At 42.2% G+C, this 23,958-nt stretch overlaps 1 protein-coding gene across 1 annotated transcript; it reads right to left on the bottom strand.

The window, feature by feature from the left end:
- Window positions 1-8,110: 8,110 nt before the first annotated feature.
- Window positions 8,111-23,686, bottom strand: st6galnac2 (ST6 (alpha-N-acetyl-neuraminyl-2,3-beta-galactosyl-1,3)-N-acetylgalactosaminide alpha-2,6-sialyltransferase 2; the record flags this gene model as incomplete). Its single annotated transcript, XM_080724742.1, has 8 exons — window positions 8,111-8,290; window positions 9,614-9,716; window positions 10,342-10,422; window positions 12,977-13,080; window positions 15,189-15,327; window positions 17,120-17,282; window positions 22,182-22,387; window positions 23,637-23,686. The coding sequence occupies 8 exons, from the start codon at window positions 23,684-23,686 to the stop codon at window positions 8,111-8,113; spliced, it is 1,026 nt and encodes a 341-aa protein (XP_080580868.1).
- Between the last annotated feature and the right edge of the window lie 272 nt (window positions 23,687-23,958).

The following is a 23,958-nucleotide window of genomic DNA, read 5'->3' as shown; positions in this document are numbered from 1 at the left end:
ACTGCATGCTCTATAACCCACAGGTGGCACACAGGACCATTGAGTGATTTCCCACAAGCACAGTAGGAGGTGCAATTGAGTCTCCGCTGGCCTTCAAATTATTGACTTAGGAATGTGACAAAAAGAAATCTCCATGAATTCAAGGCTCATGGGATGTGTATTGGTAGAAAATGAGTAAACACTTCTAATTAATCACTTAACCCTGGAGTCACAATTGTTGACATGTTGTTCCTTAATGGGAAGAAGAAAATATATAGCGGGCACGTTCACAAATCAGTGTTGTTCATGATTATCATCCTCAGCAAATTTGGATCAAAAACATGTCTGTGACCCTTTTATACCCATATATGAAGCTATAAGTATTTTTCTGAGAGCTCTTTTAGATAAGAATGTTAAAATCCTGTACAAAATCTAGGCTGAAATGGCACAGACTAGTAGGACAACCCATATACTGTATGAGTCATACTGATTAGTGAACTCTATATATGTTTATGTCTGAGTCATTGTGATTCGGTGGTGGTCTGCCGGCCGGCCCACCCATAAGAGTTTGTAGTTGTAATTTCTCACAACTCCTCCTTATGTCAATCATTTCAATCAGAAGTGACTGTGGACTCCAGCCTTGAGGTGAACATGGACTCTCTGAAGCCCAGCAGTTCTGCTGAACTGGAGGAGCCCAAAGACCATGAAGACCTCAGTAAGTTACTTAAGTTACTTATTATCCGGCTTGGTTGAATGCTTGATTCTGATTGGTCGAGCGCTGAAATCAGGGGTAATGACCGCTCGGCTGTCTGCTGCATTCAGGTTACACTGCGTGGATTTAGTGCCGTATCCAACATGTCTGCCATGTAAACAAACACACAGCATCATTTACAACTAAACGTTGCTCTGAAGAATGTTTTTAACTCATTTAATGCCACCCTTTCACCACTAGAGGGGGCCAAGTGTGCCACAGACAATCCCATAGAGATATGCTGGTATATGCAGAAGCCCTGCAGCCATGACTTGCCTAAACACTTTCCTTTGTGCATGTACAGGAAGAGGATGAAGTTAGCTTGAAGTTAGCTATTGGCTACCAAGCATTTTAAAAGCCTTATTTTCGTCAACTTAGCCATGATTAAACCTTGCACACCTCATGCATGGGAAAAAAACAGAGAAGAATGAGCTCTAAAAAATCCAATGCAATCCTGGATTGCATTGTTGTGGGTTTGTGCAGTTTGTTCACAGCTTTCAAACAAAAAAATCCGATTGGAAATCCGTTCAGGCATTCTTGAGATAATAGCCATTATGTTTTACACTGTTGTGAGCTTGGAGGTCTGCTACCTGAGTTGTATGGGGGTTGTATGGGGGTTAAACATGCAAAATCGCGATTGAAATCATGTTCACTAGTTTTGATGGGGTCCAAAAAAAAAAATTTCCCAAAAAAAAATTCAATTTTTTTTTTTTTTTTTTTTTTTTTGAATCACGAGTATACACGTGATTGGCACTGTGGGATGCGCTAATATATCACGTGTATACTCGTGATTGGCACAGAATGAGTAAACATTTGAGACGAGAAATAGACAAGGGCAACGCAGTATCAGAAAATGGATTCTATTTGACCAGCACTTCCTTGTTTTCCAAGGCGACCGTGTTACGCTGGGGGGGACGCACTTTCAGCCGTCTGTAAACAAGGAAATACTTTGTTTTGCTTTTAGTTTTTAGTCAAATTATTAATTTTATTTATTAGCCGGGTAATAAGTGCTATAACGTCTTGCTGCTTGGTCATTATGGCTTATATGGACACTTCAGGCTGACGCCTCGGGGAATTATCAGCCATAATGACCGCGCAGCAAGAAGTTATCACATACATATTTTACGGCTGTACTTTTCAAGCTGAAAATTAAGCCTTCTACATAAAACATTAAGTAAGATGAAAAAAAAAGCAGATGCACAAAGTGACTCACAGTGAGCTTGTCCAGTATGTCTTGTTGTTTTTGAATAACCAACATATAAAATCTAAAATTACACAGATCTTTCTCAGTTTCCCTGTTTTATTGGGTGAAACTGCTGCTTATAAGTATCATGCACAAAGAATAACATGGGCAAAACGGGTTAGATTTTTCAGAGTGCATTAAAAACATGCTGCATGAGTGAGGCATCGGCAAATTGATGATATGAAATATTCACTGATGCATATTGGGACTGTTATCATCACACTCTCGGTGTGTAAGGACCTTTTAGTGTTGTACAGGTATCTGTACTGTATCTTTCTACCTCTAAACCAGGGGTTTTCAAAGTGGGTGACAGGGCACCCTGGGGTGCCGCGAGGTCATTTGATAATATTTGGAACTTAAAAAAATATTTAGTATCATTTGAAACTTGAAGTACAAGTTATTTTCAGTCAGTTCTAACCAAAATGGCTATTATCTCAATGTTTTAATCACTAAAACATAACATAATCACTAAAATATCGTCACTGTCGGGCAGAAACCTCGTATCTCCAAGTTTCAAATGTGTACGTCTTTTGGTAAAGCAAAGCCCTGCTTCATCATACAAGTCTGTCGCACAAAACTAGTGAAAACAGCCGATCTACAAGCACACAACGCCTCGCGATGCGAGGCGTTGTGTGCTTGTAGATCTGCTGTTTTCACTAGTTTAGTACATTTTATAGATGATAAATACAAAACAAACGGTTTTGGACATACAAGGTTTCCACCCAACAACGACGATATGCTATAAATATAAGGTGCTGGGAGTGAAAATTATAATGTAGGGGTGCCTCGGATTTAAACAAATATTCATGGGGTGCCCCGACACAAAAAAAAAAAACGTTTGGAACCCCTGCTCTAAACAATGTTCCACTTTGTCTTTGTTTTCAATCCAGCGTTGCATCGTCTATCTGGATTCCTTGTCCTGCCGGCAGTAGCTGAACAAAGAAGCTTGGCTGATCCAAAACTCCACTGTGACCAGTGTGGAAAACGCTTCACTGCAATGTCCAGCCTGAAAGTACACCAGAGAGTTCACACACGACATAAACCTTTCCGTTGTGATCAATGTGGGAAGTGTTTCACTAGATCATCCCACTTAACAGTACACCAGAGAATTCACACAGGACATAAACCTTTCGATTGTGATCAATGTGGGAAGTGTTTCACTCAGTCATCCAGCTTGATAAAACACCATAGAATTCACACAGGACATAAACCTTTCCATTGTGATCAATGTGGGAAGAGTTTCACTGGCTCATCCAACTTAATGATACACAAGCGTATTCACACAGGGGAGAAACCCTTTCAGTGTGACCTGTGTGAAAAGGCTTTTACACAATCAAACGGTTTACAAGATCACAGGCTTTTACACACAGGATTTAAACCCTATCATTGTAGTCACTGTGGAAGGGGTTTTACTAAGTCAAGCAACTTAAAAAGTCATGAGTACACACATAGAGAGAAACCCTATCACTGTGAACACTGTGATAAGAGTTTCATTAGAATGGCTCTACTCAAAAAACATCAGCACATACACTACACAATCCAACGAGTGTAGCATGATCACCCATAAATGGTAGCATTCTTTGCTAATCAATCTAAGCCAATAAACTGCTAACAAAATGTATGTATGTAGGCAGTGTTCATTAGAGATGATCTATCAAATCAAAAGTGATGTTGATCGGGATCTAGGATCGTTAAACAGCACATCATTTATTTATGTGCTTTTTAACAAAAGTAGTTTTTTTCCCACGTTTTGACGTCACAATTGACCAGGGGTCTGAAGAATTTGTCATTTGTGAAAATCTTTTGCTAAATTAATGAGAAAGAAATGCAAAAAGGCATATTTACTCATAAGCTTTCTATAAAAAGGCCCCATTGGGGAACCCCTGTGTTCTTAATATTTTTTTTCTGCCCCATGTGATGTTCACTTTTATTTAATGCTATTGCAGTACAGCAATGTATACGTTTCAGCCTTCATCAGAGTCTATTATGATCCTCCATAATTGTGTTAATCAAAACTGCCAAACTGTTACAAACATTAAATGTATTTAAGCATCATTATTTTCGATTGCTATGTGGAAGGGTCTGCAGATATTTTTTTGTGCATGGCTAAAATGCTGAGATTTGGTGGGCAATGCTGTATTCAGGAAAAAAAATATTAATAAAAAATCCCTGGGAAAATAACCACTTTCACTGCCCCCCTATTTGAATGTTTTTATTTCTATTATTTGGACAAATAGAGAAAATCTGTTTTTCTTGCAAAAAAATCTCTACCACTACTGGTAGCAAAAACTTCACTCACTGCCTTAGCCCAGGGACGTGCTGGCCATTGGGAAAAGCGGGACAACTCCCGAACTGCCGTTTCATTCCCGGCCGGTCCAGGCCGGCCACTAGGAAAAAAATTAAAATAAAATGTCGGCATTCGTTCCATTTTGGGGGCTGGGCGGCCAACAAAGTAAAGCGTCACTGTCGGGCAGAAACCTTGTATCCAAGTTTCAAATGTATACATTTTTTCGCAAAGCAAAGCCCTGCTTCACCATACAAGGCCGTTGCACAAAAGTAGTGAAAACAGCAGATCTACAAGCGTGTGCTTGCAGATCGGCTGTTTTCACTAGTTTAAATCATTTTTAAAATGATAAATACAAAACAAACGGTTTTGGACATACAAGGTTTCCACCCGACAACGACGAAATATAACTCATGTAATTGGCCCACTGGCTTGTCACTTGTCATTATCTGAAATGGCAAATCTTTGAGTTGCAGCAGCGCTATAGAGAGAGATCTCTCTCTATAGCGCACAATGAGGGCCTCTCCAACTCTTTTTCCCGGGCTGAATCAGGGGCCCAGCATGTCCCTGCCTTAGCCTGATGGTCTCAAGTCTAGTAACTCCCTTGGATCCCTTTGGATCAATGGTTAAGGCCTAGGCCAGACGGAGCTGGATATTTCATGTCCCGGTTTTTCAGATATCCACATAGAAAAATTATGACAAAGATATCTCGGTCTAAAACAATCGGAGGACAAGAGCACACACAGTAAAGTCTTCAGAGATATCCCTGTTCCATGTCTACACAGATCCAGTGAATTGGATATTTCTTGTTTTCACTTATTTATCCGGTTTCAAAAATATCCAGTTTTGCGGCTGAAATATCCAGCTTCGTGTGGCTGCAAGCCCCAACCGCACAAAATTGTCTAGCTTCAGAAATATCCAGCTCTGTGTAGCCGACACCTAAGATGTTGGACACATTATTGTGTATTATTATTTTATGCTTTAACTATTGAAAAATAGCAGACATACCAGTAAGACTCCCTAATCGGGAGATAAGCGACCGTAGGTCGCTTATCTCCACAAATAGGGCAAAAATGTGTTTTTCCAAGATCTTCCTGATCCATGACATGAGTGTAGACATGCTGTGTAGTGGTTTTCGTGATTTTAGGGCAAAATCTGGAGGAGCAGTGTCCAAAAATGTGTTTTTAAAAATCGGCCTGAAGGTGGCGCTAGAAGAGGGCCATGTGAGAAATGAGGAGTGGGGTCTCCGCGTTGCCTTGGCGGACGAATAGGTACCGGCCCCGGCTCTCCCGGACGCTCCTAGCCCGAGTTACGGCATTTTATGTGAGCTGCAGTGGAGGGGGTCCTCCACTGGGGGCGCCACCACTTTTGCATCCGTTCTGGAGCACCAGGAGTGGGTGGTCCCCAGGAATTCCCCGTGACCAGCCCCGGTGGGGTGGTCATTTCGTCATTTTTGCACATTTGGTCATTTTTTACACCTGGGGGTCCCCCAGGGACCTGGGGGTCCCTGGAGCTCCGGGGGTCCTTGGAGGTTGTAGTTTGCCAGGTAAGGAGTGTGTGTGCAAAATGTGGCATGGATGGGGGCAACGGTTGTGGAGATATGAGCAGGGCAAAAGTGTGACGTGTGACTCACGGACGGACATTTTTTTACACCTGGGGGTCCCCCAGGGACCTGGGGGTCCCTGGAGCTGCGGGTGTGACGTGTGACTGACTGACTCACTCACTCACTCACTGACTCACGGACGGACAGCCGGTGGAGGTTTTGGTAGTAAATGCGACCTACGGTCGCAACAAGCTCACAGCGCTGCAAGCTTGTAGATCTGCTATTTTCGAAAAATCATGAAAATTAGAATTTTGACCCGATTCTACAAGTGTCTTTTGAATCCTTTTTTGTAAAACCTGGCCGGCCGTCAAAGAAAAGGTCCTTTTCACTTAACTGGAGCTCAGTTAGTCTGTTCTTGAGAGACTAGTACAGACTACTATGTCAGTGGTTCTCAAACTTTTCATCTGAAGGACCCCCAAACTGGTTAAAGCATTCAATAATTCTAGGTCTAAATGGGTTAACTACAGACAGGACCATGATCTAAAATATGACTCCAGCAAGACCATGCTGGTACAGACCAGACCACTGAGACTAACAAAATGAATAACACCAAATTAACAACATCCACGCCAGCAAGCCCATGATGGTGGACCAGCATTATTGATGGAAACTTGCTGGTGATGCTGGTCGACCAGCATCACCTTGCTGGTAGACCAGCATAATTATTAGAAAAAATGCTGGTTGGCCAGCTTCACCAGCAACTGGGAGCCCTGTGCATTCTAAGGGACAGAGCAGAGGGGAGATACAACGGAATTAAGGTGCCGGCTACACAGAGCTGGATATTTCTGAAGCTAGACATTTTTTTTGTGCTGTTGGGGCTTGCAGCCACAGAAAGCTGGATATTTTGGCCGCGAAGCTGGATATTTTTGAAACCGGATAAATAAGTGGAGACATTGAAAAATATCCGATTCACTGGACCCGTGTAGACATGGAACCCGGATATCTCTGAAGACTTTACTGTGTGTGTGCTTGTCCCCCTAGTGGAGGTCTGGGGACTTAGATTATTTTAGACCTAGATATCTTTGTCGTGTGGACCTAGATATTTTTCTATGTGGGTATCCAGCTCCGTCTGGCCTAGGCCTTAGATTCAAACAGCAGCTCCCTATTTGATATTTGATCTGTCTGTCTTTTTGTGCCTGCCTCCCCTCCCCCCAGGCCCCCAGGCCCCCACCCCCCTCTGTCTGCTCCCCTCCCGTCAGCTCGCATTGACAACTTGAGGAAATTAGGAAATGAAATGCGTTGCCGCGGGGGGAAACTAGACCGATACATCATAGTGATTTTGATCATTACAATGAATAAGCATAAACAAAGAGCCACAGTTACTGGGCTTACCCAGGCTTTTCTTTCTTGAATAAAAACGCCTGGTTCCCGAGGCTACATGAAATGGAACAGAGCCTTCATTAGTTTCATTCGTAACACCTTTGAAGGAAATGAGAAGTGACCTAACTTCTCTCCAATATGGCCGCTGTGTGTATAGCCTATTGCAGTGGCTTCCACCATGGCAGCCATGGTGGAAGTTCTCTGAAAACCGAATCTAGCTATGCTCGTAACACGGGCCATGGCATGGCCCGTGTTACGAGCATAGCTAGATTCGGTTTTCAGAGGTGGCCAGCCAGTCCTCGACCAATCAGGGTAGAGTATGGCCTTAGTTATGTTATGATGTTTAGTTATGAAGGTCAAAATAAAGGTTTTGAGAACCACAGTCGCTCTGAATTAAGAACGTCTGCTAAATGCCTAGATTGTAAACTACTGAACTCATAAAATGCCACAGTCTCGTAGTAAATCAGTATCATACATATCCTGAAGCTGGAGACGCAGGCCTACCGATATTCAGTGATTGGGTCTAATGATCAAAATAAGAATATTATAATCTATACAAAACTAAACATTTCCACGCTGTAAGGCCAGTAAGGGACAAGATGACCTCCGGCCACTTTCATTATCACTGAATACACCTTTAAGTGTATGTGTAATGTGTATCTGCACATTTTAAAAGAGACAATTTAAGTACTTTTTTTGCGAGGCGTTGTGAGCATGTAGATCGGCTATTTTCACAATAGAACCGTGTTATGCAAAATGTAATGCCTCAACTCGTTGTGCTCATCAGGGTGGGGAGGGGGGGAGTCCCCAGTTCAAACATGATTATGTTGGTGGTCGTGGTCTAAAAAGAACGGCTGGCCCTATTGTGAGAGATGTGGGTTGGAATCCCGGGGGGCTTCAAGCTCCAGTGTGTTTCTACCAAGGTGTTGGTCAGCTCCCCCCTGCCCTCCTGTACAGGCGGAGGACCTGCTTGCGGTCCAGGGTGTCCCACAGCCTGCTCTCCATCTTCATGTCATGGTTGGCGAAGAAGACCAGAGGCCTCTTCACGGAGTCGTAGTAGTGGTCCGAAAACTCTGCGTAGTTGCTGGTGATGAACCCATAAGCTGACACCTACAGACAGACAGATAGGTATGTAGGCAGGTAGGTAGGTAGGTAGGTAGGTAGGTAGGTAGGTAGGTAGGTAGGTAGGTAGGTAGGTAGGTAGGTAGGTAGGGAGGTGGATGGATGGATGGATGGATAGATCAGGGGTTCCCAAACTTTTTTTGTCTCAGGGCACCCCATAAATATGTTTTTAATCCGAGGCACCCCTACATTATAATTTTCACTCCCAGCACCTTATTTTTATAGCATATCGTCGGGTGGAAACCGTTTGTTTTGTATTCATCATCTATAAAATGTACTAAACTAGTGAAAACAGCAGATCTACAAGCACACAACGCCTCGCATCGCGAGGTGTTGTGTGCTTCTAGATCGGCTGTTGTCACTAGTTTTGTGCGATACTCTTGCATGATGAAGCAGGGCTTTGCTTTACCAAAAGACGTACACATTTGAAACTTGGAGATACGAGGTTTCTGCCCGACAGTGACGATATTTGAGTGATTATGTTGTGAGGAAACCGTTGAGATAATAGCCATTTTGGTTAGAACTGACTGAAAATAACTTTGTACTTCAAGTTTAAAATGATACTACATTGTGTCCAAATAAATTCCAAATATTATCAAATGATCTCGCGGCACCCCTGGACTGCCGTCACGACACCCCAGGTTGCCCCGTCACCCACTTTGAAAACCCCTGGGATGGATAGATGCAATAAGGCACATCATGTCAAGCAGTTTGTTCTCAAATGGTGGTAAAACAGACCTGATTTGCACTGTACTTGATGAGTTCTTTTTCCATCTTACGGCCAACTCTCTTCACCAAAAGATTGCAGATCTACTAGCTTCTTCCCAGAATAGGCATGCTTTGATTCGAATTAATTACAGGCTTTGTAATTAATTCATCGCAATTAATCACATTTTAATCACATATCAATATTTGACCCTAGAAGCATTTTATAATTTCGCAATGCGCTCTGATCGGCTACTTCTCCCTTTGCGTTTGTTGTCTCTTCTTGGTTGGTGCATCGCTATGATCGGTATGACCGAAACGGAAGGTTCTGTGGTGCAAAAACTAAGTGCGATTAAAATGCGTTAACCCTTTTATTATTAAACCCTTTTAATCGCGTACATTTTCTGTAATTAATTAATCACAATTAATCAGTTAAAGTCCCAGCCCTAGTGTAAAGTTATTAGTTCTGATTGAAACGATATTTCTCCAATATGATCTAAGATTCTAAAAATGTACAGTGTAATTCAGGGGTGCCGTTGGTGAAAAAGTTATATTACAGGGGTGCCCTGAGTGAAAAAAAAGTTTGAAGTAGATGTGTAGACTGACCTGGTCACAGGTGTGCAGGGCCATCATCAGCATCAGTGCTCCGGTGCTGGGCATGTACAGGTGACCTGTCCTTCTGTAACTCTGTAGGGGAGACTTCAGGAACCTGGCAAATCAATAGAACACAGCAGGGGTGTCCAAAGGTTTTTCAACGGGGGCCACATTAGAAAATATTGAAACACCCAAGGAATAACTACCCCGTAATTGCCGGACTATAAGCCGCGGCTTTTTTCCCATGTTTTGAACCCTGCGGCTTATACAACGGTGCAGCTTATATAGAGATTTTTACAGCTAATGGCCAGTTAGTTAGTTTTACAATGGTCTTTAACAAGGATTTATATATAGATTTTTACAGCTAACGGCCACCAGGGGCGCTCTAGCAGGAAGCAGGAAGGACACCTGCGGCTTATAGTCAGGTGTGGCTTATAGTCCAACAATTATGGTATATATCTTGACGTAATGTACTTTTGGTTGGACCATAACAAAGTCAAATACATAATCCATCGCATTTACAATATTTTTTTAATATCAATGGTCTCTGTGTGTGTGTGTGTGTGTGTGTGTGTGTGTGTGTGTGTGTGTGTGTGTGTGTGTGTGATATATTATATTATATTATAATACTTCTAACCAAAAATATCACTTATCAATACCATTTGTAACAAGAGCTTGTGACTATATAATAACTAGGCCTACATTAGATCCATTGGAATAGAGGCTCTGTTTTCCATCACCTTTGTGTCACATATGTAATAAAGTCTGGGTGGATCATCTTGAAGTACTCAGGAGGTTTGTGCCCAAAATACCTCCAGGGCCTGTGGGAAGGAAACAGCCTGGATAAATATATAGCACTAAGAAACAAGAAAAAACGTAAGCAATAACAATAATAATACATTATATATGTATTATTATTAATAAAACTACATTACAGAGCAAGCATAACATCAATGAATATCCATCTGGCATGTACAGGAGTATACAGATCAATGTCTTGTTATTGTCAGAATAACATTCATTACCAGCCATGTCTTGGCCAGTGATGTATATCGGACCAGTTACCCATATATGGAGACCCCTGGTATCCATATGGAGATCCATGTATATGGAGATATACTGTGAGACCCCAAACATGCTTACTCAGTTATTTGTTATGTGAAAAGTCCTATAACATCTGACATCATACATACAATCCCTTGTATGCCCATATATGGAGATCCCTGTCTGTAGAACCAGCCACAGTGCCACACGGGCTGTCTTGACCATCTGGGCTGTCTTGAACATATACCGGTATATATAGATGTGGGCTTTATATTGATGACATCAGGGATCTCCATATATGGGCATAAAGGGATTTGTTCTCCTGGCATCACAGGGATCTCCATATCTCCATATATTGGCGTAAAAGGGATTTGGTTCCCCTGACATCACAGTCATGTCAGAGCGTGAGAGTCAATCAACAAAAAAGACAAGCGTTACCCATACAGATACGGTCAAGGTATGACGGTTCTGATACTAAACTGCGACCTGCGGTTGCAACAATTGTTCCAAACTTTACCGAGAATATACTGCCATCTGCAGGCACCAAGACATAACTACACCACACAAAACATTTAAATTAGAGATGGGATTTATGGCTCTTTGAAGTGAGCCGGATCTCTTGGATATGTTCCTTTCAAAGAGCCGTTCAAAAGACTCATTTTAGTTACTAGTTACTTTAGGATATTTTGATTAGCATTACAAATCACTTCAACCCTAGATACATTTCTGCCATTTGAAAATAGCAAGCTCACAATGCAAGCTCACAATGCGTCGCGTTGCGACGCATTGTGAGCTTGTAGATCTGCTATTTTCAAATGATTTGTCTACATTTTATTAATTGGAAAACCTGTGAAATGGGACATTCTAGGCTACTTTCTACTATCTATTGGTACTTTAAGTACATTTTGATTCAATACTATTGTACTTTTACTCAAGTACATTTTGAATTTCAGACTTTTACTTGTAACAGAGTAGCCTATTTCTACATTGCACTGTTTTTTTTTAGAATTTACTCCCCCTCATCAAAAAAAGAAAAAAAAAGAAAAAAGAAAAGGAACGGCTCCCTATACTGCGAACCGGATCCCATCGTTCATTTCAAAGAGCCGTTCAAAGGACTCAATTCATTCGCGAACGTCCCATCTCTAATTTAAATCCCAGGGCTATGTACTTTTTCTTCTCCTTCTTTCCATCTACATCAGATCTCTTCATAAAAAACACGAAGGCTATTTTTGGGGCTATTTCCATTGACTGTCTGCCCTAGAAAACTTTGTTCATGTGGTAAATTAAAAAAGCTGACAGTTTACACCATACATGGGCAACTGGCGGCCCGGTGGCCACATGCGGCCCACACCTTCACTTAATGCGGCCCACTGGTTAATACTGAAATACTGTATTATTGATTTCAGCTGTTACAATTCCAAACACGACCAGCTTTAATTCTGTCAGTCTATATAGCTTAACTCTTATACTGCTTTGGACGTTCCTGTTCGCCCCAATTCTCAAGAGACCTCCGCGCCAATACGGCGCTCGTTCGCGTTCGTTCGTTTACCTTGTTGATGTCCTTAAGCTGATGAGGGGTCGCGCCGCCGTGTACTGTAAACACATTTTCCGCGGTGATGGTGTAAAAAATCCATTATGCGTTAACATCAACGGAGACCAATTCACTTCCTTGTTTATTTCCTCTGGCTGTGAGGCTCTGTGGCCAGTGACTGGTCTGAATGCACGGCAACACATAACAGGCAAATTCACATTCATTCTCGCATGACGCCGCCCTCTGCTGCCTGGCAGACCAAAGTGCACTATTGCACAATCAAAAAAATAAATAAATAAATAAATAAATGTCTATCTATCTACTATAACGTCGCAAAGGTAAGCCGCTTTTTGATGGCACCAGACCCAATAAATAAATAAATAATCTGGCAGTAGGAGAGTTAATGACTAGTATAGTAGTATTAAAATCTATTTTTTTTATGTCCAATGTATTTGTATTTAGGTTCATGAAGTTAACATGAGTATATAACAAAATGCGTTTGAAATTAAATCAAAATGTTTAATTTGAGGATTCCAATTAATAAATAATAAAAAAGTATTCAGGATTCCAATTCAAAAGAAGCAAAATAGCCGATCTACAAGCTCAAAACGCATCGCAGCGCTATGCGTTTTGAGCTTGTAGATCTGCTATTTTTGCTTCTATTGTATGCGATACTAGAATGACAATGTAGGACGTAGCAATATGCAATGTGGCCCTCTGGAGTGAAGGTGGAAATATAGTGGCCCTCGCCATCATCAAAGTTGCCCACCCCTGGTTTACACCATAATGAATAGACCGACCTGTCTCCAGCGTCCTCACCAGAGGGGACGGCGAGGCCCTGAAGAGCAGCTGTCATCATCACGTAGTCTCTGAGGTCTGAGGGGATGAAGATGTAGCGCACTTCCTGCAATACATATAATTCAGGGGCGTCACAAGGGGGTAGGAAAGTGGGACTGAGTAGGGCCCAAGGTGGTGGAGGGGCCTTCATTATTTTATACTTTAGCTATTGAAAAATAGCAGATATACAAGCTCACAGCGCGGCACCGAGTGCCGCGCTGCGAGCTTGCAGATCTGCTATTTTTGAAAAGTCGTGAAAATGTGTGCAAATCTTTGACTATATGTATTTTTTAAGCGAACATTTGTAGCTCAAATTTTGCTTCTGGGTGGGTCCCTGGAACTCAATATTTTGAGATGGGGTTCTGTGCCAAATACATACCATTTTGGGGGTCCTTTACATGAAAAGGTTTGAGCTCCACTGACAGAAACACAGGTTTGAAGGATTTGAAATATTCAAATTTTTCCATGATTTTTCAAAAATAGCAGATCTACAAGCTCGCAGCGCGGCACTCGGTGCCGCGCTGCGAGCTTGTATATCTGCTATTTTTCAATAGTTAAAGCACAGGGGCCCCGCAGTGAATCCTTGTACCCAGGGCCCAGAATTTGGTGCGACACGCCTGCATATAATTCACAATGTTCCGATAACATCACTTGAGGCAGTGGCTCTCAAAGGGAGGTCCACATTTAGTTAATTATCTCGTATAGCATCAAACTCAGTTTGACCACTTTAAACCTAATTGTCTACTTGAAAATGGCAGATCTACAAGCTCACAAAGCATTGCGATACACAGTGGCTTCAGTTCAGATAAAGCTAAGGTATGGCAACATGACTGGTAGTAGTCATGTTGCCATACCTTAGCAACAGGCACGATACATTTATTTTAAGAAGTGCTATTTTTCCACCCGTTTCTACGGTTTCTTGGGCTGGATATATGCAGCCTGGAATGGTTGTTCAAGTGCAGCTAAACTTGGCATGTTAGTAAACCTGCCACAATTAACAATAATGCATTGCACCTGTGCAGCTGACTTGCGGAACCTGGGAATATACAACAGATAGACATTCATGGATTTATATTTAAAAGTAACTTTTATTTTCTCCCCCTGGACCCAGGGTATGGCAACTGCATACCCCTGCCATACCCAATTGACGCCCCTGGCGTTACAATTCCTGTATGTCATCAGATAAGTCCTGTAATAGCTGATACAGCGGTATAGCATTTTTTTTCTTTTCTTTTTCATTTGTCCCCCATATTGCTAAGTTTGAAAGTAATCGATCTCGAAGTTTGGCTATTTTCATATGGTTAAAGTGGTTAAACTGATTTTGATGCTATTATGTTAAGGGATAGTTCACCCCCGGCCCCAACATTTAAAATCTTCGAACGATTACCCATTCCATGGAGACTTGAATTCATGAATATGTTTTTGTCGCATTCCCTAAGCCAATAATTTCCAGCACTGCTGTGGTTCCCTATGGAGACACAAAATAGCCTGCTTTGTTCTCTATGGCAGGGGTTTTCAAAGTGGGTGGCGGGGCACCCTGGGTGCCGCAACGGCAGTCCAGGGGTTCCACAAGATCATTTGATAATATTTGGAATTTATTTGGACACTTCAAAAAATATCATTTTAAACTTGAAGTACACAGTTATTTTCAGTCAGTTCTAACCAAAATGGCTATTATATCAATGTTTTCCTCGCAACATAATCACTAATATCATTACTGTCAGGCAGAAACCTCTGTCGCACAAAACTAGTGAAATGCAAGGCGCTGTGTGCTTGTAGATCGGCTGTTTTCATTAGTTTAGTACATTTTATAGATGATAAATACAAAACGAACGGTTTTGGACATACAAGGTTTCCACCCGACAACGACAATATGCTATAAATTATAAGGTGCTGGGAGTGAAAATTATAATGTAGGAGTGCCTTGGATTTAAAAAAATAATTATGGGGTGCCCTGAGACAAAAATGTTTGGAAACCCCTGCTCTATGGAGATACAAAGACTCTCCTAAAACTAATGGCTTAGTTAGGAATGTGAACAAAAAAAAAATCAAGTCTCCTTGGGCTGAATAATCGATTATTGAACTAGTGGCCCACACCCATATATGGGCCACACCCATATATGGGCCACATATGGGCCACACCCATATATGGGTGTGTCTCTAGAATGGACGTACGCGGCCTTGTGGAACCCTGGTGAATCCCTCCTTGCGGTATAAAATGAGGGAATGTTTCATGGTGTTGGTGGTGAAACCATAGAAGGAGGTCTTTGTCCCCACGTCCTCTTCAAAGCCCTTGGTCACAGCCCCGTTAACTCTGAAGAAAAGAAAGGAGAAAAAAATGTATACCTGTAACACTCCCTAATCGGGAGATAAGCGAACGTCACGTCACATGTAGACCTACAGGTATACACAAATTGGCCTGTAAGTTGCATTGGTTCCTGGGTGTATAGGGGATGTGCGTGGCAAGTGTATTGCTTAGGTAGGGCTAGAGAATGCAGGGTTTAGCTGTAACAGGGTTGTGTTCAAAAGTTGTGTTGAATTGTGACCAGGGGCTTCACAAGGGGGGGAAAAGTGGGACTGAGAGCTGAGTCTGAAATCAGGCTAGGTCCATGGCCAAATATATATAATTTTGGGGGTCCTTCACATGAAAAGGTTTGAGCTCCACTGACATAGAAACATAGGTTTTTCAAAAAACCTTCAAAGACACAAATCTTCATGATTAAAAAAAAAAAAAAATAGTAGATCTACAAGCTCGCAGCGCGGCACTCGGTGCCGCGCTGTGAGCTTGTATATCTTCTATTTTTCAATATAAAGCACAACATAACGCAGTGAATCCTTGTACCCAGGGCCCAGAATTTGGTGCGACACCCCTGATTATGACACAGATTATATTGTGGTGAGCAATAAATGTGTCGCGTGATATGAGTTTAGAGTCAGTAGGGGCAGTGGCAAAATATGTGTTGCTCTACCTCAGATTTGGTCACACACACACACACACACACACACACACACACACACACACACACACACACACACACACACACACACACACACACACACACACACACACACACACACACACACACACACACATTATTTCTCATACACACAGTCAGATGTAGAAGCGGCTGTGTCGCTGTGATATGTACCCACCTAAAGACTAAGGCCATGTTTAGATGACAACGGTCTCTAAAGAAAGCAAAGCTAAATATTGTTGCGTTCTGTCATTTAATCAGCGTTCAGGTCAACGCAAGGAGGATCTTTTCAAAGATTTTCATCCCTGGGAAGAGCTTTTGCTTTTTTGCGTTTCCAACCGCCGAAAATGCCGTTGTCGTCTGAGCGGAAGGCATATCTGACATTTATTTTGCTGTTTTCTCGTGGAAACGGCCCTTAACCCATTTAGAACGGGTACACATTATTGTGTATCATTATTTTATGCTTTAACTATTGAAAAATAGAAGATCTACAAGCTCGTAGCTGTGAGCTTGTAGATCTGCTATTTTTGAAAAATCGTGAAAATCTGAATTTTTACCCGCTTCTACTGTATAAGTGTCTTTTGAAATCTTCTAAGGTTTTTTGAAAAAAAAAAACTATGTTTCTATGTCAGCAACCTGGCTATAGCTAGCCTAGTAAACGACCAACTTCCGTTCTCCAGGAGGATTCCAGAAGATTAAACAAATGAAATGGTTTCTGGAAGAGGGGCGGGTACGAGGCTATAGGCTATAGCCATCGTCAAAGAAAAGGTCCTTTTCAGTTAAATGGAGCTCAGTTAGTCTGTTCTTGAGAAACTACTATGTCAGTGGTTCTCAAACCTTTTCATGTGAAGGACCCCCAAAATGATATGTATTTGGCCACGGACCCCCATCTCAAAATATTTAGTTCCAGGGACCACCCAGAAGCACATTCTGAGTTACAAACGTTCGCTTTGAAAATACATATATTCAAAGATTTGCACACATTTTCACGACTTTTCAAAAATAGCAGATCTACAAGCTTGTGAGCTTGTATATCTGCTATTTTTCACTGGTTAAAGCATTCAATATTTCCAGGCCTAAATGTGTCAAGGCTGTCTATGAAACAGTGTGTGACATGTACCTATACTGTACCTAAAGACTAGATCATGGCTGTCTATGGCGTGTCCTTGCTTGGACTCCCTGAGGATGCCACCGTTGCCGACCACCGCGCAGCGCACACACTGCCCCTCCAGGGGGCGCTCAAACAGAACGCTGCTGACGGAACCGTTCAGAAGGGCCAGGCTGGATCGAACAACTGAACACATCGCAGACAAAACACAAAGACAAACTTAGAAACCTACAGTCTGGGACTTGAATGAATAAAACAACTTAGACTAGGTCAGTTTTCCAAAATGCTTCTTAACCCCCGAAGGCAATTTGTGTTAATTTATGGCCTACATGTTTTCTAGGGGTATTAAGGTGTGTTGAATCCAAATCTGCTGTATACACCAAGCTAAAAAAATACCGCTTTCATTTTTGGTGGGAGCCACATCATCAACCTCCTAATTTTTCTAAAATCTGGTCCTAAGCAACCTACTACATTGTTTGTGGCTGATGTTTGAGTTAGGCCATCAGTTTATACCACAAGCTTGCAATGTGCTTTTTAAGCAAGAATTATAGAGTTGGTTGACCTTACAGTATATAATGACACATAGCCTATGTACATAATTATTGGGAACACAGAAGTTATCGGATAAAGTTGGTTGGAAAAATATTCACCAATATATGACAATTTTCGCAATATATATATGAGTTTCCTCTTATATATATGCATTCCTCTTATATTCCTGCAATATATAGCAGTTTCCTCACACTTGATTTAAAATCAGGTTATTTAATTAGATTCCCCATGTATGAAAACCTGCCATTCATTATTGTCGATCAGGCATTGTTGCAATTCTGTCTCCCAGGAGAAGGAAACAAAACATAGGCTATAAAACGTACGGATTGTAGTTTTAAGACACAATACACATACACATACTACTACTCACACGTGTCTCAGAGGAGAGCAGTGGAGTGTGGACAGTTCTGAAACCTGCCTACCAGTGACAGTTGAAATATAGAGATAGACCTACAAGGTTTCTATCAATTATTACTTATTTTCGACCTCTGTCATTTAAGATAGTGAGTGTGAGTTTCTCCAAACGTATTTAAGCAATGTGGACACTTGTACCCTAAACCTAACTTCTATGGAAGTGTTGCCACTCCGACAATAAAAAGTCACTGTCGGAATGGAGACATGTTGGAATGGAGAGCAGTCACTGTTTACAGTACATCTCAAATGCACTGCTGGGGAAGACTGCAGTAACATTGTCCAATTCAAGTGAAATGAGCAAGCATTGTGTTTGAGTGTACCATTCACAGAAATACAGGTAAAGAGACCCTTGTGTGAAGACCAACAGACTATAAGAACATTGGGTGTGAGTGTACCATTCACAGACATACAGTACAGCTAAAGAGACATTGGGTGTGAGTGTACCGTTCACAGACATACAGGTAAAGGGTCATTGGGTGTGAGTGTACCGTTCACAGACATACAGTACAGCTAAAGAGACATTGGGTGTGAGTGTACCATTCACAGACATAGGTAAAGGGACATTTAGGCCGGGGGCCAATTCTGAAATTGGCACAAATTGGTACCACCCAAGGTGACCATACTTTTCGTCTTCGTACATGTCTCTAGTTTACATTTTGGTATGATAACTCTTCCAATCGCCCAGCTTATTGACAGTTATCACTCCCTAAACAAACCAATATCCATATGAAACAGTGATGAGTATATACTGTATAGTGTGGTACGATGTGTACTTCCGTAGGATTTTTGTGCTATTTTTTTATTTCTTTTGCAGATCCTGGTTCTAGAGAGTCCAAACTATGAGAAAATGATGGGTGCCAACTTTTACGGACCCCCACCCCCTATCTGGGGGTCATCTAGTTTGGGGCCTCCCAGAACAGTACGCCAGCCAGTTAATGTCCAATTTTCTTAATATTAGTGTTGTTTTGTAGGTTTTAAAACATTCTGAGTTCATTTATTACAATTTTGAAGCAGCCAGAATAACCTTTCTGACATTTGGTTGGGGTCTTTCCTCACCTGGGACCCCCCAGACGCCGGACCCCTGGGCCTATCTCAGTACTCGCTCTGCTCCTGCTCCAGAACAATGTCATATTAGATCATAATTGAATAAATGTTTTTGTTGCTGGACTCTGAAAACAAAAATGAGTAGTAGCAAATACCAGGGGTCTTCAACAGGGGCTTCGGGACCCCTAGAGGGTCCTCAGAGTTACTACATACATAGTGTACTTCTAATGATTTTTGCGTAACTTTATTTGTTTACTGCTTTGGCTTTTATAAGGACCAAACTGTCAGAAAATGATGGGTGTCAGATTTTCCCAACCCCTGCTCCTTTTCTGGGGGGTCATCTATTTTTAGGACATTGCAGAACAGTATGCCAGCCAGTTAATGTCCAATTTTCATAATATTAGAGTTGTTTTGAAGGTTTTAAAACATTCATATATTGCACTTTTGAAGCAGCCAGAATAAGCTTTCTGACTTTTGGTGGGGGTCTTTCCTCACCTGGGACCCCCGGAATGACTCCTGAGCCTATCTCAGTACTCATTACAGTCCTTGCTCTGCTCCTGCTCCAGAACAGTGTCAAATTAGATCATAACTGAAGCATAAAAGCTTTTGTAGCTGGGCTCTGACAACAAAAATGAGTAGCTAATACCAGGGGTCTTCCACAGGGGGTATGGGACCCCCAGGTGTCCTCAGAGTTACTACAAGGGGCCAGCCAAATCTCTGGTCACCCCAACCTCCCAGTCAGCCAAGACATCTGACTGGAAAATACCCTCCACTCTCTGAATTCCATCCATTTTCTTCAATTGGTGGAAGCTCAGGGCAATTTGTCAAGTATCATTTATACTGCATTGTGATGTAGCTGGCATGGAGGATATGTGGTAGCAGTGCAGCTCCAAGTTCTTTGACTGAAATCCCATCCCATTACCCTGCATTATCACAGATGCGGGGTTGTTGGACCAAAGTGCTCCAATTACTCCAATGTTGATGGAAATAAGTAAGCCTTGCCCAGCCCTGAGGCTCATAGGGCAGGAGTCTATGTCCTGTTTCAGTGAGGCAGCTTGATGTACAAGTACCCCTGGACAGTGGACATAATAATAGTTTGTCACAGGGACATACTAATCCAGCCTTTGATGCTGAGGTCATACATTCAAGATGTATGACAAGATGACTGTGTGTGTGTGTGTGTGTGTGTGTGTGTGTGTGTGTGTGTGTGTGTGTGTGTGTGTGTGTGTGTGTGTGTGTGTGTGTGTGTGTGTGTGTGTGTGTGTGTGTGTGTGTGTGGTAAATGGACACGTTGTTTTGCATGCCCGCTCTGATATCACACTCTGGCTTCACTGTGATGGCACACTAACAGAATCCCTTTTATGACCATATATGGAGTTCCTTGATGTCTTCAATATTAAGCCCATATCTAACAGGACTTCATATGGGAATGCCCATATATGGAGGCCACATCGGCCACATGCCACACTAACAGAATCCATATATGGCCAAGACAGATGGCCAAGACAGCCTATATCTGTGTGACTGGTTCTATAGACAGGGATCTCCATGAAGGGTATTGATGTCAGTTGTCATAACAAATAACTGAGTAAGCATGTTTGGGCTCTCACAGCACATCTCAATATACAGTACATGGATCTGTACATCTGTACACCGATATACATCACTGGTCAGATGGCAAAGAATTGGCACCCTGAGGCATCTTACTAGTAAATAATACTGAGAATACTAATAAACCATCAAGTACACTACATAAACCCAGGATGCATAAAACTAACAGTTTCTAATATTATTCAAAAATAGTTAGCAAATTGCAGAACTGGTTGCAAGAATAGGGCCAAAACTGGAATAGCCATTTGGCTGGCCCCCTGTAGTAACTCTGAGGACACTTGGGGGTCCCAGACCCCCTGTGGAAGACCTCTGGTATTAGCTACTCATTTTTGTTGTCAGAGCCCAGCTACAAAAGCTTTTATGCTTCAGTTATGATCTAATTTGACACTGTTCTGGACCAGGAGCAGAGCAAGGACTGTAATGAGTACTGAGATAGGCTCAGGAGTCATTCCGGGGGTCCCAGGTGAGGAAAGACCCCCACCAAAAGTCAGAAAGCTTATTCTGGCTGCTTCAAAAGTGCAATATATGAATGTTTTAAAACCTTCAAAACAACTCTAATATTATGAAAATTGGACATTAACTGGCTGGCATACTGTTCTACAGTGTCCTAAAATAGATGACCCCCCCAGAAAAGGGGCAGGGGTTGGGAAAATCTGACACCCATCATTTTCTGACACTTTGGTCCCTATAAAAGCCAAAGCAGTAAAAAAATTAAGTTACGCAAAAAAATCATTAGAAGTACACTATGTAGTAACTCTGAGGACCCCCTAGGGGTCCCGAAGCCCCTGTGGAAGACCCCTGGTATTTGCTACTACTCATTTTTGTTTTCAGAGTAAAAAAAACTAAAACATTTATTCAATTATGATCTAATATGACATTGTTCTGGAGCAGGAGCAGAGCGAGTACTGAGATAGGCACAGGGGTCCGGCGTCTGGGGGGTCCCAGGTGAGGAAAGACCCCAACCAAATGTCAGAAAGGTTATTCTGGCTGCTTCAAAATTGTAATAAATGAACTCAGAATGTTTTAAAACCTAGAAAACAACCCTAATATTAAGAAAATTGGATATTAACTGGCTGGCGTACTGTTCTGGGAGCCCCAAACTAGATGACCCCCAGATAGGGGGTGGGGGTCCGGAAAAGTTGGCACCCATCATTTTCTCATAGTTTGGACTCTCTAGAACCAGGATCTGCAAAAAAATAATAAAAAAGTAGCCCAAAAATCCTACGGAAGTACACATCGTACCACACTATACAGTATATACTCATCACTGTTTCATATGGATATTGGTTTGTTTAGGGAGTGATAACTGTCAATAAGCTGGGCGATTGGAAGAGTTATCATACCAAAATGTAAACTAGAGACATGTACGAAGACGAAAATGTAAAAAACGTACGGTCACCTTGGGTGGTACCAATTTGTGCCAATTTCAGAATTGGCCCCCGGCCTAATTGGGTGTGAGTGTACCATTCGCAGACAAGCCCTTCCATCCATAGGGAGGTGCGTGGTCTCCCAGCCTCCTCCAGGCTGCCTTGTGGAAGCTTCCGGCCCACTGCAGAACAGGCACAGAGAAGTTGAAGAGTTGTCTCATCGGCTGGTCCATGCGCACCGCCTTCCTCAAAGAGCAGCGTCCTTCTGTCTGAAGAGCAGAAGAGCGGTCCACCAAGTCAATACTTTATGTACATGTGTGGCAGCTTTTAGAATTGTTATATGTGGGGTGTCGATCGATGCCTTAGTGCAGTGGATCTCAACCTGTGGGTCGGTACCCCCAGGGGGGTCCACATATGATTTCTTTTTTTTTGGGGGGGGGGGGGGGGGGGGGGGGGGTCCCTAGATGACAGTGAAGTGGCAATTTAAGGTCTTTTGCATGTGTCACTCCCTGTCTCTCCCTGTTTCCTATCTGTATCTACTATACAGTAGATACAGTAGATACCCAAAAGAAAATATATAGGCCTATATAAAAAGTAATTGTTATTTGCAAGTGGACAAATGCCATAATAGCCTAACTCTAGAGTCTAGGGGTTCCTGAATGTTTTCATGCCAAGGAGCCCCGAAACAACGATAGCCTATAGGTTTAGGCGTGCAGCCCACTGTTGTGGTAAAGGTAAAGGTTGTAAAATTGGTACAATAATATTATGACTGAATTAATTTGAATTGCAATAAATAAATAAGGTATATAGGCTTGGCTCATTCATTGTCGGTGTCTTTCCCCTGTGTGTTAGAGCCCTGGGAGAGGGATTGTTTAAGGGCTTATATCCTGCATCCATGAAACAAACGTGAAAATTAAAAAGCTGGGTCCTCGCTGAAAATCTTAACAAGAACAACACGTTATTCCAACCAGTTCCGGCCTTTCCCCTCCATCAGGCGCCCCGGCTGGCCAGGAGGAGGCAGAGACCTGCATGCTTTTTGGGGGGTCCCAAGATGAAACATTGTTTTCTCACTTAACAGTAAACAAACCAACATACAGTTTAAGTGACAGGGTATATTTCTAAGGTGACAATTCTGAAATGACAAATTAAACATTGGCCACATTGTCAGATATTAGAGGCAGTAGACCTGCATGCTTTTTGGGGGGTCCCAAGATGATTAACTTAATGTGAAACATTGTTTTCTCACTTAACAGTAAACAAACCAACATACAGTTTAAGTGACAGGGTATATTTCTAAGGTGACAATTCTGAAATGACAAATTAAACATTGGCCACATTGTCAGATATTAGAGGCAATAGAACCGTTTTTATACAAAATGTAATGCCTCAACTCTTCAAGCCTCAACTCTTGTCAGGGGGTTAAAATATGATTATTTTGGGGGTCGCGGCCTGAAAAGGCTGAGAACTACTGCCATATAGGAGACACGGGGAGACAGAAAGGCCCTTTCGCCAGCCAACTAGGTTATGAGAAAAGTGATCTTAGCCAACCTACCATGTGTTGCTGTGTAGCTGTGGTGAGCTTCCAGACTCTCTCTCCTTCATCGTCCTCAGTCCAACCACTGCCAAAGGCTTTCTGCTGACTCAAAGTGCAGAATGACCAGCATGTTAGTTATAGGAGATGAGAGATGCTGATCAAATCATGGCATCAAAAACGTAAAGCGAAAAAGGTATCACAAGAAGAGGCACGCAAATCCTGTACTTGTACTTGCATTTAGAGTTCTCAAATTCTGCCCGAACCCGACCAAACATTTAGGGTAGGGTAGGGCCTAAAATGTATGCTAATTAGTCGGCGGTTAGGGCCTTGAGCTCAATGA

This window comes from Nannobrachium achirus (genome assembly GCF_963921795.1).
Source record: "Nannobrachium achirus genome assembly, chromosome: 4".
NCBI lineage: Eukaryota > Metazoa > Chordata > Actinopteri > Myctophiformes > Myctophidae > Nannobrachium > Nannobrachium achirus.
Note: the sequence above shows the minus strand (reverse complement) of the source record. Positions and strands in the feature narration are given on the sequence as shown.